The sequence below is a fragment of the Suricata suricatta genome, chromosome 12 (genome assembly GCF_006229205.1).
Source record: "Suricata suricatta isolate VVHF042 chromosome 12, meerkat_22Aug2017_6uvM2_HiC, whole genome shotgun sequence".
In the NCBI taxonomy this organism is placed as follows: Eukaryota; Metazoa; Chordata; class Mammalia; order Carnivora; family Herpestidae; genus Suricata; species Suricata suricatta.
This window is the reverse complement of record NC_043711.1, coordinates 10757026-10771379: the sequence shown is the minus strand read 5'-3', so window position 1 is coordinate 10771379 and position 14354 is coordinate 10757026. Positions and strand designations below refer to the sequence as shown.

The following is a 14354-nucleotide window of genomic DNA, read 5'->3' as shown; positions in this document are numbered from 1 at the left end:
AGGAACTCCCTGTGCCTTGAACTTTAAGCAGCTGTGATACCACATATTTCTACAAAATTCACAACATTGCCTCCTGTCCATTCCCCTCAACACACTGACTTCCTTCTGAGCCTTGATTTTCACGGGGGGAAAAACACTTCCTCAATGTCCCTGCACTGGCTGGACCCTTTGCCAATTTCCAGGAAGTTTTCTTTCTTCCTTCAAGTCTCTGTTGAAATGTCACCTTCTTAGCCAATCACAACTGAACACTCAACATAACACTCCATCCACTCTCTTTTCATGTGCCTTCATTTTCTTCACAGCCTTTGTCCCTTTCTCAGGATCATTTCATTTTTATATACATGTATATCCAATCACCATAATTGAATTGTAGGTACTTTTCCTCTTTAATGCCCTCTACATTATGACTCGGAAATATTGAAAATATGGTCTACACTATATATTTCTCAAATGCTAGAAATCACCTGTTATTAAGTCTAAGCTACCTGGCCATTGGGGGAACTGATGTTGGGATGAAAATTATTAATCAGAGAGGAAACAGTGATTCCCTGGAAGGGCCAAAACCCATTCACAAAATATTGAACTAACTTTATTGACTATAAATATGAATCATAACATTTGAACAATGGGAGCCATGCCCATTTTTGTGAAATTTGTCATGTTATTTTTCAATTTACTGGTAGTCACCTCCACTACATGGACCCAGCAAATGATACAGGAATTTCAGAATTTCTTCTTATGGGATTTTCAGAAGAACCAGAACTGCAGCCCCTCATATTTGGGACTTTCCTTTCCATGTACCTGATGACTGTGTTTGGAAACTTGCTCATCATATTGGCCATCAGCTCTGATTCTCAACTTCACACAACCATGTACTTCTTCCTCGCCAACCTGTCCTTTGTAGACATCTGCTTCACCTCCACCACCATCCCCAAGATGCTGTGGAACATCCAGACTCAGAGCAAAGTCATAACCTATGCAGACTGCATCACCCAGATATACTTTTTTATACTCTTTGCAGGTTTAGACATGTTTCTGTTGACAGTGATGGCCTATGACCGGTTTGTGGCCATCTGTCACCCCGTGCACTACCAGGTCATCATGAACCCCAGGCTCTGTGGACTGCTGGTTCTGGGGTCCTGGGTCCTGAGTGCCCTGCATTCCTTGTTAGAAAGCTTAATGGTGCTGCCACTGTCCTTCTGTACAGTCTTAGAAATCCCCCAGTTTTACTGTGAACTCAATCTGATCATCCAACTTGCCTGTTCTGACACCTTTCTCAATAACATAGTGTTATATTTTGCATGTGTGTTCCTGGCTGGGGGTCCCTTCATTGGAATCCTTTACTCTTACTCTAAAATAGTTTCTTCCATACGTGGGATCTCATCAGCTCAGGGCAAGTATAAAGCATTTTCCACTTGTGCGTCTCACCTCTCGGTTGTCTCCTTATTTTATTGTACGAGCCTAGGAGTGTACCTTAGCTCTGCTGCTACCCAGAGCTCCCACTTAAGTGCAACAGCTTCAGTATTGTACACAGTGGTCACGCCCATGCTGAACCCCTTCATCTACAGCCTGAGGAACAAAGATGTAAAACTTGCTCTGATGAGATTTTCTGGGATGGCAGCTCAAAAAAGGTCAATTGTTCTGGGCTGAATAAGTGCCCATGATTGCAAGGCCAAGAGCCTGAGCCAAATGTTGATTGTTTGATTGAATTGTGGAAGCAGAACATGCCTCTTCTATTGTTTTCCTGGAATTTCTTTTTTTGTTTGTTTGGTTCAACCTCTCTGTACAATGTATGTAATTCGCTCTATCAAGCTTTGTGATATCTGATATCCAAGAGATTTCCCTTTGTCATTTTCCTACTCTCCCAATGTTATTCCTCCCATTGCCTGTGAAATATTTGGAAATTCTCACTTACCGAAATGCATGGATCAGTTAATAATAATAATTTCTTCTCAAATATAGTATATCATAGTTTTCTTTCTATTGTTTGAATGAAAAAACTCAGTCATGAGTTATACTACTCCAGTGGAAATTATACTCTTGGCCACCACAGCTATTTATGTAAGTCTATAAGGAAGAAAGATCTAAGGCCACTCTGCTTTGCTTTTGTGAAAATCATTCGTTTGTATATCACTACCTTAACTGCTCCTCCTGATGATGCAGACTTTGAACCACTGCTTGTTGTAGCTGATCATGGGGATTTTTCTACACATTACAGCCCTGTTCTGTTACACAGCTTGCATCCACCATGCTTACCACAGTCACTAGCAAAATAAATAAATAAATAAATAAATAAATAAATAAATAAATAAAATGTTTAAAAAATTATAATACTATACACATTTCCAAGAAGATCTCCACAGAAAGACAAACATAGGAAAAATATTGATATTTATGGCCTTAGAGTCAAGCTTGACTTTAAGTATAAGAAAGATAAATATTGAATCACACATTTATTTCTATGCAAAATATTTCTTTCACAGGCACTTCATCTACTCATTGAATTATGGGATATCAGGGTCCATGTGTGAGGTGTGTTCGTTATGCTGAAAGTCTGGTGGCATGTTTGGGGTTTTATTAAATCATTTTCTGGTTTCTGAAGTTTCCCAGTGCCAGATACAAATATGATTCCTTCCCTTTCTTTAAATGTAATGTGTCCCACGATTTGAAATTTTGCCATAAACACTAAAGGGGCAGCATCTCCTAAAGGGAACAATATGAGTATCCTCCATTATACATCTTCCTCCTAATCACTGGATGACTCACCAGCAACTGTGGTTTCCTGTCCAGGTATGTAAATCAGAGTCACAAGGTTTGTGCAAACATGCATGTCCTTCGAAACTTTCCATGTTATATCAATGGAGCTCAGTGGGGTTATTTTTAATACAGTTAAGTGAGATAAACTTGAAGAACAGAGTAACCATGGAAGCTACCTATCAGAAATGCCTATTATAAAGAAATCAGATTATGACAAATGCTCTTTGTTCTGCCCAATTTGATTATTATTATATATATAGGTACAAAGCATCCTCAGATAAAATAGTTTAATATAGTATTTATTATCAAAGGGAAATGTAGGGTATGGAGTTGTTCTAATCCCTACTGGGCTCCTGTAAGTGTGTAGGTGGGTGTGAATCTCTACCTTGTATTTTAAGGTTCATTCATGAGCTGAGAGGCTGTTGTCCTCTTCTATCTTGAACCAATTTATGTCATTTCATGCCTTTGATAAATGCAAGCTAATCTTCTAGAATGAGTTTATCAAATGTGAATTGTCTTAATTTAATTCCACTCTTTCTTAATATCCACATGTGAACCTTTGCTTTTTCACAATATGAAGAGAGATCTCCCACCCTGTTACTTGTGACTCAGCTAACTGTGCTCCAGATATAACACTGAGTCGTGCAACACTAGAATTTTTAATGCTAATTAATTTATTGGGAGTTTATTACATAAGGTAAACTGTACATATTTAAAGTGTACAAATTTAGGGGCGCCTGCGTGGTTCGTCAGTTAAACCTCCGATGTCGGCTCAGGTCAGATCTCACGTTTGTGGGTTCAAGCCCCATGTCAGGCTCTGTACTGACAGCTAGCTCAGAGCCTGGAACCTGCTTCTCGTTCTGTGTCTCCTTCTATCTCCCCCTCCCTTCAATCACTGTCTCTCTCTGTACCAAAAATAAATGAAATATTAAAAAATTTTAAGTGTACAAATTTAGGAATTCAATGAGTCATTGAAAAATCATGGGTATAATCTGCATGGTTCTATGAACCTTAAGAAGGTGCACAGGAAGTTATAAGTACTTTGTTTTGCAATTGGTAGGATTTAATCCCTCTAACCTTCATTTTCTTCTGAAAAGAATATGGAAGAATAAACATAACTTCAAGGGACGTGGTGAGGAAAGATGAAATATGTAGAAATGCTTTGTTGGGTCTAAACAATGTTCAAGAGTATGGTTGTGTGTATGCAAATATATGTGTATTTATGTACATTTTCCTTCACACAAAGGAAAATATGTTCGTGCACAAGATTCATAACCCTCATTATAACTCATTATAACCTATCTGTTGTGTTGAAAGAAACCTTGGGAGACCTTGGAGGGTAAAGAATGGGGAAAAATGAAGGTTTGTATTAACATGGATTTCTACAAATGTAGAAATTTAGACAATAAAGTTAGAGTAGAATAGGTGGTCTTTATTTTAACAATGAATGGCATCTTCTATCATGATGCCCAGAGGCCTCCAAGACAGAACCACATACATTCATACAAGAAGAAATTCTCTGTACCAGCTAATAGGGCTGAATATCTTCAAATTGACATTAGATTTTGTTTCAGCTACTTAAGTAGGGTTTTAACACTAAATGCTCTTACTCAAGGGAGGAAATTAAGTTGACAAACTTCATTTCCATTTCTTCAAACAACACTTTATTGGATAAATGGTTTTGTCACTTTCCTATTGCTGTTATTACCAATTACCACACTAAAGGACTAAAAGAAACAAATTTCTGCTCTTCCAGGTCTGGATGTCAATGCCAAAAATGAGTCTCGTTGGGCTAAAATTAAAATGTCTCTGCAGGATACAAGAGCTTGAATTCCTGCCCAGTTACTTGATTCCAGGTCACCAGTTTTTCTGCACAAAAATGCGTGTCCTTCCAACATCTACTGTTTACCTCTAAAATATCTTCAATGGATTCATGTTTTTATCAGTTGTCCAAAATAAACTTGAATAACAGAATGATCATGAGTGTTGTTACATAACAAACCATCCTGAGAACAAATGGCTTGCTAGAATGTCTTTAGTATCAACTGGGATTTTATGGTGATGAGTTATTCTAATCTCTGTTGATGTCCTCAGAATCTTGAGTCAGCTGTGTGTCAGCTGGGAAGGCTTTGCTGATCTCGCCAGGGCATTCTAATATAATTGGGGTTTTCATAACTAGCTGTGGCTGATCCAAGGTGACTTTGCCTGGACAACTGAGCTGTGCTCCACATGTCCTCACTTTCTGTGGCAGCACACCTGAGTTTATTCACTTTTCAGGGCAGAGTTCCAAGAGAGACCAGTAGAAATGCCTCAAGGCTTCTAAGGTCCCCTCTTGCTATCATGTGCTGTTGGCCTCAGCAAATAAAAAATCATAATCCCTCTCAGATCAAACGTGGAGGAATAGTCTCCACCACCTGATGGAAGGTACTGCACACACTGACAAACACAGGGCTACAGAAAAAGACTGGGATTTGTGGGCATCTTGTAAACCTCAACCACTGCTGTATTTTCCATTCAATCGGTTTATTTTCACTTACACATCCAACAGTGCAAAGATCTCAGAGACAACAGTGAAAATGCATTATGTGTCTAATGAGCAGCTATGGAAATTCTGCTCCAGAGGGTCAGGCTTTCCTCCAAATATAAATATTTCCTCCCCACCTCTTACGTTTTGATCACCAATCCTAGTCTAAGAAAAGATCAAGGAAATAACATATTCACTTTCCAGATACCTCAGAAATACCAGAGACCTTGTATCTAACTCATTGATTAATGAAGCTAACAACTGTTGTGTCACTGATGCGATCTTCATGGCATCCTTCTGCAGACACTGTTTTCTTATTGATTGACCTTCCCATTGACATACTCATAAAGATTTTGACCCTGGTATTGTTCTATCATCATCATTGTCAATATCATGATCATCATCATCTTCATCATTGTCGTCATGGGGAGGATTCCACTGGGAGGAGGTGACATTTGTCCTATGTCTATAGAAGATAGACATAGGATATTTTTCTTCATTTTTCAAACTTTATTGAAATTTAATTGGCATATAAAATTATGGAAGTTTAACCATAGAACGTGGTGATTTCATACACGTATACATTGTGAAACTATCGCCACAATATGTTAGTGAATACATTCACCACTTCACATAGCTACCATTTCTTTTAGTTGTGAGAACATTTACTATATCTCTGTCAGCAACATTCAAACATACAGTGGAGTTAACCATAATGACTATTGTGAATGTTAAGTCCACAGAACTTATTCATCTTATAAGGTTTATAGGTTTTCACTAGCATCTTCTAATTCCCCGCCCCCATCACTGGCAAACATCAACTTATTCTCTGTTTCTATGGTTCTAATTTCTATATTTCGCATATAACTGAGATCACACAATATTAGTCTCTCTCTTTTTCTAAATTTCACTTACCATAATGCCCTCAGGGTCTATTTGTGTTTGAGGAAGAGAAAAGATGTCTTTCTTTTTTATTGCTGAATTCCACTGTATAGGTATGCCATGATCATTAATTCATCTGCCAACAGTTACAAAGAAAAGATGTTTCTAGAGAATGTAAACTGTTACAGCCACTCTGGAAAACAGTGTAGAGGTTCCTCCAAAAACTATCAATAGAACGGCCCTATGACCCAGAAATAGCACTGCTGGGGATCTGCCCAAGGGATACAGAAGTTCTGATGCATAGGGACACATGTACCCCAATGTTCATAGCAGCACTTTCAACAATAGCTAAATAATGGGTGAGCCTAAATGTCCATCAACAGATGAATGGATCAAAGAGAGTTGGGGAAAGAGACGGACACAAATCATAAGAGACTCTTGAATACTGAAAATGAAGCAAGGGCTGAAGGAGGGGGGAAGGGGGGAAGGGGTTGATGGTCATGGAGGGGGGCACTTGCAGGGAGAAGCACTGGGTGTTATATGGAAACCAATTTAACAATAAACTATTATTTTAAAAATGCCAAATCTACACTGCATTTAGTGGGAGTGGGAGTGTGTGGGAGGAGAAAGGTAATTCTAAATGGCAAAAAAAGACACTGTTGCCCCCTCAAAAAAAGATGTCATATATATTCACAAAAGAGTACTACATGGCAATGAGAAAAAATGAAATCGGGCCATTTGAGCAAAATGGATGATGGATGGACCTAGAGGCAGTCATGCTAAATGAAATAAGTCAGGCAGATAAGGACAGATACCATATGTTGTCACTCATAGGACTAACAGGAGAAACCTAATGGGAGACCATGGGAATGGAAAAGGAGGGGAAACGAGTTGGGGAACAGGAGTGGGGCAAATCATGAAAGACTTTTGAATGCTGAGCACAAACTGAGGGTTGAAGAGGGAGGGGGGAAAGAGAAGGGAGGTGATGGTCATCGAGACAGCAGTTGTGGGGAAGAGCACTAGGTGTTATATGGAAAACAACTTGGTAATTATATATATATATATATGTATATATATATGTATATATATATATATAAGATGTTCTTATATCTTGGATATTGTGAATAATGCTGAAGTGAATGTAGGAATACAGATATCTGAAATGTTCACAAATAAGTGGAATTAAACAATGCACTCATGAATGGATGATGAGGGAAAGAAGAAATCAAAGAGAAACTTTAAAGTATTGAATCAAATGTAAATAAAACCATAGCATACCAGAACCTATGGGATTTTGCAAAAGCAGCTCTAAGAGAGAAATATACAGCAATAAATGCCTACATTAAGAAAAATCAAAAGACCTTAAGTAAATACCCTAATTTTAACATTCAAAGACTTAGGGGGAAAAACACCAACCAAGACCAAAGCAGCAGAGGAAAAGAAATAACAAATATCAGAACAGACATAAATGATATATAGACAGGAAAACCAATAGAAAAGATTCACAAAGAAAGGAGCCAATTTTTTGAAAAGCTAAGAAAAATTGATGAGCCTTTCATTATACTAATAAAAGAGGGGCAGAGAGAATGTTCAAATAAATAAAATCAGCACCAAAAAATGATACCTTACAACCAATACTATAGAAAAACAAAGAATCCTAAGAGACCATGGTGGACAATCTCATTCCAACAAATTGGACATCATTGAATAAATCAATAAATACCTGGAAACATGCACCCTGTGAAGACTAAATCAGAACGAATTAGGAAATATGAACAGACCAATAATGAATAAGGATATTCAGTAAGTAATCAATAATCTCCAGGCAAAGAAGAGCCCAAGACTAGAGAGCTTCACAGATGAATTCCTCTAAATGTGTAAAGAAGAAAGGATGGGAGTTTTCTCAACTCTTTCCAAAAATTTAAAGAGGATACACTCTCAATCACATTTTCCAAGGCCACAAAATAGATCCACAAGAAGATGGAGGTGCCTAAGGTCAATCAAACTTTCAGCAAGTCCGATCTGTCATGTGGCAGCAGCTGAATGTAGAACTTTGATGGTCCTAAAGAGCCATTTAAGAGCCTTGCTAGGTCCAGCAGCTTGGAGATGAGGTGCAGCAGCACGCATGGCGCCATCTTCCTGGGCTGGGCTCCCTGTTTCTTCTTTGCTATTGAGTACTTTGTATATGTGATATATTTACCTCTTATCAGATACATGATTTGCAAATACTCTCTGCCATTCAGCAGACTGCCTTTCCATTTTGCTGACGGTTTCCTGAGCCATGCAGAAGTTTTTAGTTTGATGTAGACCCTGCTTATTCTTGCTTTTGTTCTCTTGCTTTTGATGTCAAATCCTAAAAAGCATTGCCAAGACCCATATGTTTTCTTCTAGGAGTTTTATGGCTTCAGGTCTTACATTCAAGTCCTTAATCCATTTAAAGTTACATTTTGCGAGTGGTATAAGTAGTGATCCCGTTTCATTCTTTTGCATGTGACTGTCCAGTTTACCAAACACCATTTACTGAAAAGACTATTCTTTCCTTACTGTATAATCTTGCCTCTTTTGTTGTAAACTAGTTAAGTATATAGATGTGGGTTTGTTTCTGGGCTGTCTATTCTGCTCCACTGATTGGTGTGTGTTTAAATGCCAATAGCATGCTTTTTTACTTACCATAACATTGTAATATAGTTTGAAATCAGGGAAATCATCTTTCTCAAGATTGCTTTGGGTGTTAGGGGTGTTTTGAGATTCCATACAAATTTTACAAGTGTTTGTTCTATTTCTCTATTTCTGACTTCAGCCTAGGTTTTTTCTCATGGTCTGTGGGTTCGAGACCCACGTCAGACTCTGTGCTGACAAATCGGAGCCTAGATAGAGCCTTCTTCAGATTCTATGACTCCCTCTCTCTCTGCCCTTCACCCACTCACTCTCTGTCTCTGTCTCTCAAAATAAAAAAGACAAAAAGAATAAAAAATAAACTAAGAGTACAGACTGAATAAGTCCATTTAAATATAATTCAAGAAAGTGCCCAAAAGTTTAAATCTTTGTTAAATAATTGAATAAACTATAACCAACCTGAAATCTCTGTTTCCATCTTTCTGAAGCTGATGTGGGGAATAAACCTAATTCAGGCAGATATTGTTAGGAACAAATACAGCATTTGGAAATATTTGATGAGTACAAGAAGTCTTTCACACGTAGGGAATGTATGCACATGTACACATGTATACATTTGAATATTACTTTATACCAATGCATTTATATACACATATGTATGACACAGACAAAATAATCTTATCTTTTATGTTGCAATGACATTTGGAAAGGATAGAAATATGTACAGTGAATGTTTGAATTAGCATGGAATTGAAAGGAAGAAGAAATTTAGACAAAATTTATAGTAGAATGGGTGAACTTGATTTTAGTATGATTTTCTTTTTCTTATCTTAATTCAGAGAGCCCTCAAATTGAAAATTCATATTAAAACTAAAGTCAAGGGGTGCATGGTCAGCTCAGTTGCGAGAATATGTAAACACTTTTTAATATGATTTTATTTTGTAGTAATCTCTACACACAATATGAGGTTTGAACTCACAAATTTGAGATCAAGAGTCATGTGATTCATGGATGAACGATCCTGCTGCCTTAAACATGTGGGTCTTGATCTCAGGGTTATGAATTTGACATCACATTGAGGTATAGAGATTATGTTTAAAACAAACAAATAGATGCATGCATAGGTAGAGTGAGTGAGAGAGTGACTGAGTGAGACACATTTGTTTTTTTTCTTTAGAAATGTATTTATTTAATTTTTAATAGTTTATTGTCAAAGTGGTTTCCATATAACACCCAGGGCTTCTCCCCACAAGTGCCCCCCACCATGACCATCACTCCCTCCGTCCCTCCCCCTCCCCCTTCAGTTCATGGTTCATTTTCAGTATTCAGTAGTCTCCCTTGATCTGTGTCCCTCACTCTCTCCCACTCTCTTTTCCCTTCCTCTCCCCATGGTCCCCTGCCAGGTCTCTCCTGTTAGACCTATGAATGCAAACATATGGTATCTATCCTTCTCTGCCTGACCTATTTCGCTTAGCATGACACCCTCAAGGTCCATCCATGTTCTGATTTTAGAAAAAGGGAGTTCACTTTTTCTATTCCACTTAAGCAATGAAGCAGAAGCTACAAATTGACTTTTTCCACCTCCAGTTAAGGTTGGATTTATCAAAAATGCTTTTACCCATAAGAAGAGAAATGAATTAACTGAGGAATACAATGCACTTTCCTCCAAAATGATTGTATTTCATGAATGTCTATATTACATTTATCTTTCTGCCTTAACAAATTACATGCTAGAGGCACAAAAGAAACAAAAAATTGTGCTCTTTCTGTTTAGATGTTGGAAGCCTGAGGTAACTCTCAGGACTGAAATCAAGATGAGAGCAGGGCTTGGTTCCTTCATGGATACTCCATGAAACTCTGTTTCCTTTTCTATTGTGGTCTCTAGTGACAACAAATATTCTTTGCCTCATTGCCCTTTCTCCATCTTCAACACCAGCAACATAGCATCTTCACATCTCTCTCTGATCCAACTATTCTGCCTTCCTCTCCTACATTCAGGGGACCATGGTGCTTATGTTACTTCCACCTGCATCATCTTGGTCAATCTTAGTTTTAGGTCAGCTCATTTCCAGCCTTTGTCTATTAACTATTTTACTCTCCCTCTATCCTATAAAAGTAACATAGTCAATGTTTCCAATATTTAGAATGTGGACAAACTCAGGAGGCTCTCTTTCTGCCTGCTAGAAAGTCTTCCAAAAGCCTTATATTTGGTGTCACTCAAGGGCTCTTATATAAAAGAAACGAACATAGAACTTATCACAGCCCCCAGAATTGCTGGATACACTTGTCATTCAAAATTTTATGCAAACACAATTTGCTGCATGAAGAACACCTAGAACACCTGCACCTTGTTCTCTCACAGGACCACAGCTTTGATCCTCAAAGTGTGGTGCACAGACCAGGACCTGCAGCATCAACATCACTCAGAAATTTGTCAGACACACCATTCCTTGGGCCCACCAGCACCTGAAAAATCAGAATCTGCATTTAAACTAGGATCATAAGTGATTCAAATGCACCTTGAATTTGGAGAAGTGCTGGTCTAGAGTAAGTGTTCTCACATTTTCAATCATTATTGGTGTTGGGAGCTGTCCAGCTCATGGCAGATGTTTAGCAGCATCCCTCAGACATTGCCAAATAGGTCTAAGGGAAAGGCTCATCTCTGGGTGGGAATCATGGGTACAGAGTTTGAAGAAATGGGACATTCTGACAGAATCCAATCAGTACCATAATCTTTCTGCAACCATAACCTTGAGAAGGTCACTACATCCTTCAAACCCCATTTCTCCATGGGGAATGCAGTTCACAAGAGTACTTCCTCACACAATGAACATTTATAAAAATTCAATCAGGCAATTCCTAGAAGCTGTCAGATTTGGATTGCTCTGCATAAAAATATCTAAACATATCTCTTACAATAAACAAATATTTCATAATGGTATTTTAAGTACTGGCTCTGAACTTGTGATATGAGAGTGAAATCCCTAACTTGCTTTGGCAAAACTGTCCTGAAGCCCATGAGTGTAGTGCTCCAGGCTTTATATCGAAGGAACAAACTTCACATCTCTGTTGAAAACGGGAAAAGTGACTTTCTAAAGCTATCACAAGCTATATCTCAACCACAGCCAATACTTTGAAGAATCCAGGGGATCTAGTTAAGGCAGTTTCTCAGTCTTCAACAGGATATAATGTCCACTCTGGATTGGGATAAGGTGGTGAGAGTTTAGATATCTGAAAGTCAGAAGTGACATACAAGGAGTCAGAAAAAATGGCATCAGATGGCTTATTGCCAGGTTTCCAAGGAACAGAAATTCTACAGGAAAAAAATTCCCTTCTGTCCACACTAGTGTTCCTCAGGGAAATCATGGGAGAGAGGAGGGAGAAACATTAGGGAACTCTACCTAATGCTCAGACCTAAGAGGCTTTAAATACCTCCTCTGTGGCAGCCCCACAGTGTGACATTTCAGACTGGATAAGACATGGTCATTTCTTTTGCATTCCTGAGTCTGGATGGGGCACTGAAATTCCACTCATCCCTGCTCTCCTGTCTGGGGACCGAGCTTCATCCTCTACCATCCAATGAGGTAGGTATTTTGAGTTGCATGTAGAGACCTTCCTCTCAGAGACACCCACTCCCCAATTAGATGAGTTTTGCACCCTAGGAAGAACTGCAGGAGAAGCTGAGTGAATAAAGGTCAGAAACATGCTCCTGTGGTCAACTGAGAGCCAATCTAGCCTAGCCAGAGCTGCGAGTTGCTGTAGTTGTTTGCCAGCTTGATGAATACCTTGACTGAATGACTGATTGATTGATTATTGATGCTATAAATAGAAGTAAATATTGAACTCAGAACTGCAAGGTTCAACGTCAACAACTCAATGATAATAATGGAGACCCACTTAGACCAGGGACGGGAAACATAAAAGTAGAACCTAAGACCAAGGAGCTTTGTAATTACCCAGAGTAGAAAAGTCAAGTATCAACTGTGTAGAGATATACAATGAAGTGAGGACATGCTTTTCCATTTTTAAGATGGGACATGTTATACTATATTTCCATACTGATGAGAAAAATCCAGCTGAAAGTTTTCTTCCGAGTACATCCTTGCAAATGCAGTACATGAAACATGCATATCACAGCAGCTTCTTTCTCGAGTATTCAAATGAAAATTCTTGGAGGCACCAGGTGGTTCATTCTGTTGACTCTCTGACTTGATTTCAGATCAGGTTATGTTCTGAGGCTTCACAGGATTGAGCCCCTTACCTGGGCTCTGCCCTAACAGAGGCCCACTGTGTACTTCTTTTGCTCTACACCTAATGTGGAGCTGAACTCACAACCCCAAGATCAAAATATGCACACATTGCTGACTGAGCCATCCAGGTGCCCCTGATTCATTATTTCAATATCCATATGACTGTGCCATTTCCCTTTAGATAGTCTTTCATATTTTTTCTCATTACAATTCTATTATATCAATGCTGCAAAATATTTTTAAATAGATAAGCAACATTTCTCAACCAGAGGTGATTATGTCCTCCAGGAGAAAATGACCAATGTTCAAAGACATTTGTGGTTGTCACACTGGGGAAGGTTGCATGGAGCCCAGGGATGCTCTAAACATCCTACGATGCACACAACACTCCCCACCACAGTGGAAAATGTGGCCCGGAATATCCAAATTGCAGAGACTGAGAAATCCTGAGTTAAAGAACATGTGTATTTTTTAAGATACTATTTTTAAAAATAATCTCTACACCCAACATGTGACTTGAAATTTTAACACCAAGCACAAGACTTTTCAGCTCTATTAGCCGATCCATTGAGGTACCCTAAGACTATCTGCATATCAATATTTGTAAGTGTCATCACAGTCTCCCAGAATGTTAAAACACGTCACAATTCTGACAGCAAAATTAGAAAGTGTCTCTTTGCTGCCTGTTAAAAATTCCATCTCATTCAATGTGACAGCCCCTGAAGTGTTTTCTCAGGATATTGGATGTGATACTAAGAAGATATGTGCAATTGACAGGACACCACAGTAACCAGATTAATGAAGTGTGAGAGATTCATAACATGGATGAGGACCTCCCTGTTCTTGAACTTTAAGCAGCTGTGAGGCCACATATTTCTACAAAATTCACAATATTGCCTCTTGTCCATTCCCCTCAACACACTGGCTTTCTGCTGAGCCTTGATTTTCAGGGGGAATAAAAGCATTTCCTCAGGGCCTTTACACTGGCTGGACCCTCTGTCAATTTCCAGATGGTCCAGCCTTTTTAGCCAATTATGACTGAACACTGAACCTAACACTCCATCCACTCTTTTTTCACTTGCCCTCATTTTCTTCATAGGTCTGTCCTGATCTCGAGATCATTTCATTTTTATATACATGTATATCCAATCAGCATAATTGAATTGTAGGTACTTTTCCTCAACAATGCCCTCTACATTATGACTCTGAATGTTCAAAATATGGTCTACACTCTATATATATCTCAAACGCTGGAAATCATCTGTTATTAACTCTAAGCTACCTGGACATTGGGGGAACTGATTTTGGGATGAAAATTCCTAATC

At 38.6% G+C, this 14354-nt stretch overlaps 1 protein-coding gene across 1 annotated transcript; it reads left to right on the top strand.

Annotated features, from left to right (window-relative positions):
• The first annotated feature begins 687 nt into the window (after positions 1 to 687).
• On the top strand, positions 688 to 1650 carry LOC115273718 (olfactory receptor 7A17-like). Its single transcript, XM_029916937.1, has one exon. It carries the CDS (start codon positions 697 to 699, stop codon positions 1648 to 1650), a length of 954 nt encoding a protein of 317 aa, XP_029772797.1. The 5' UTR covers positions 688 to 696.
• Positions 1651 to 14354: the final 12704 nt, after the last annotated feature.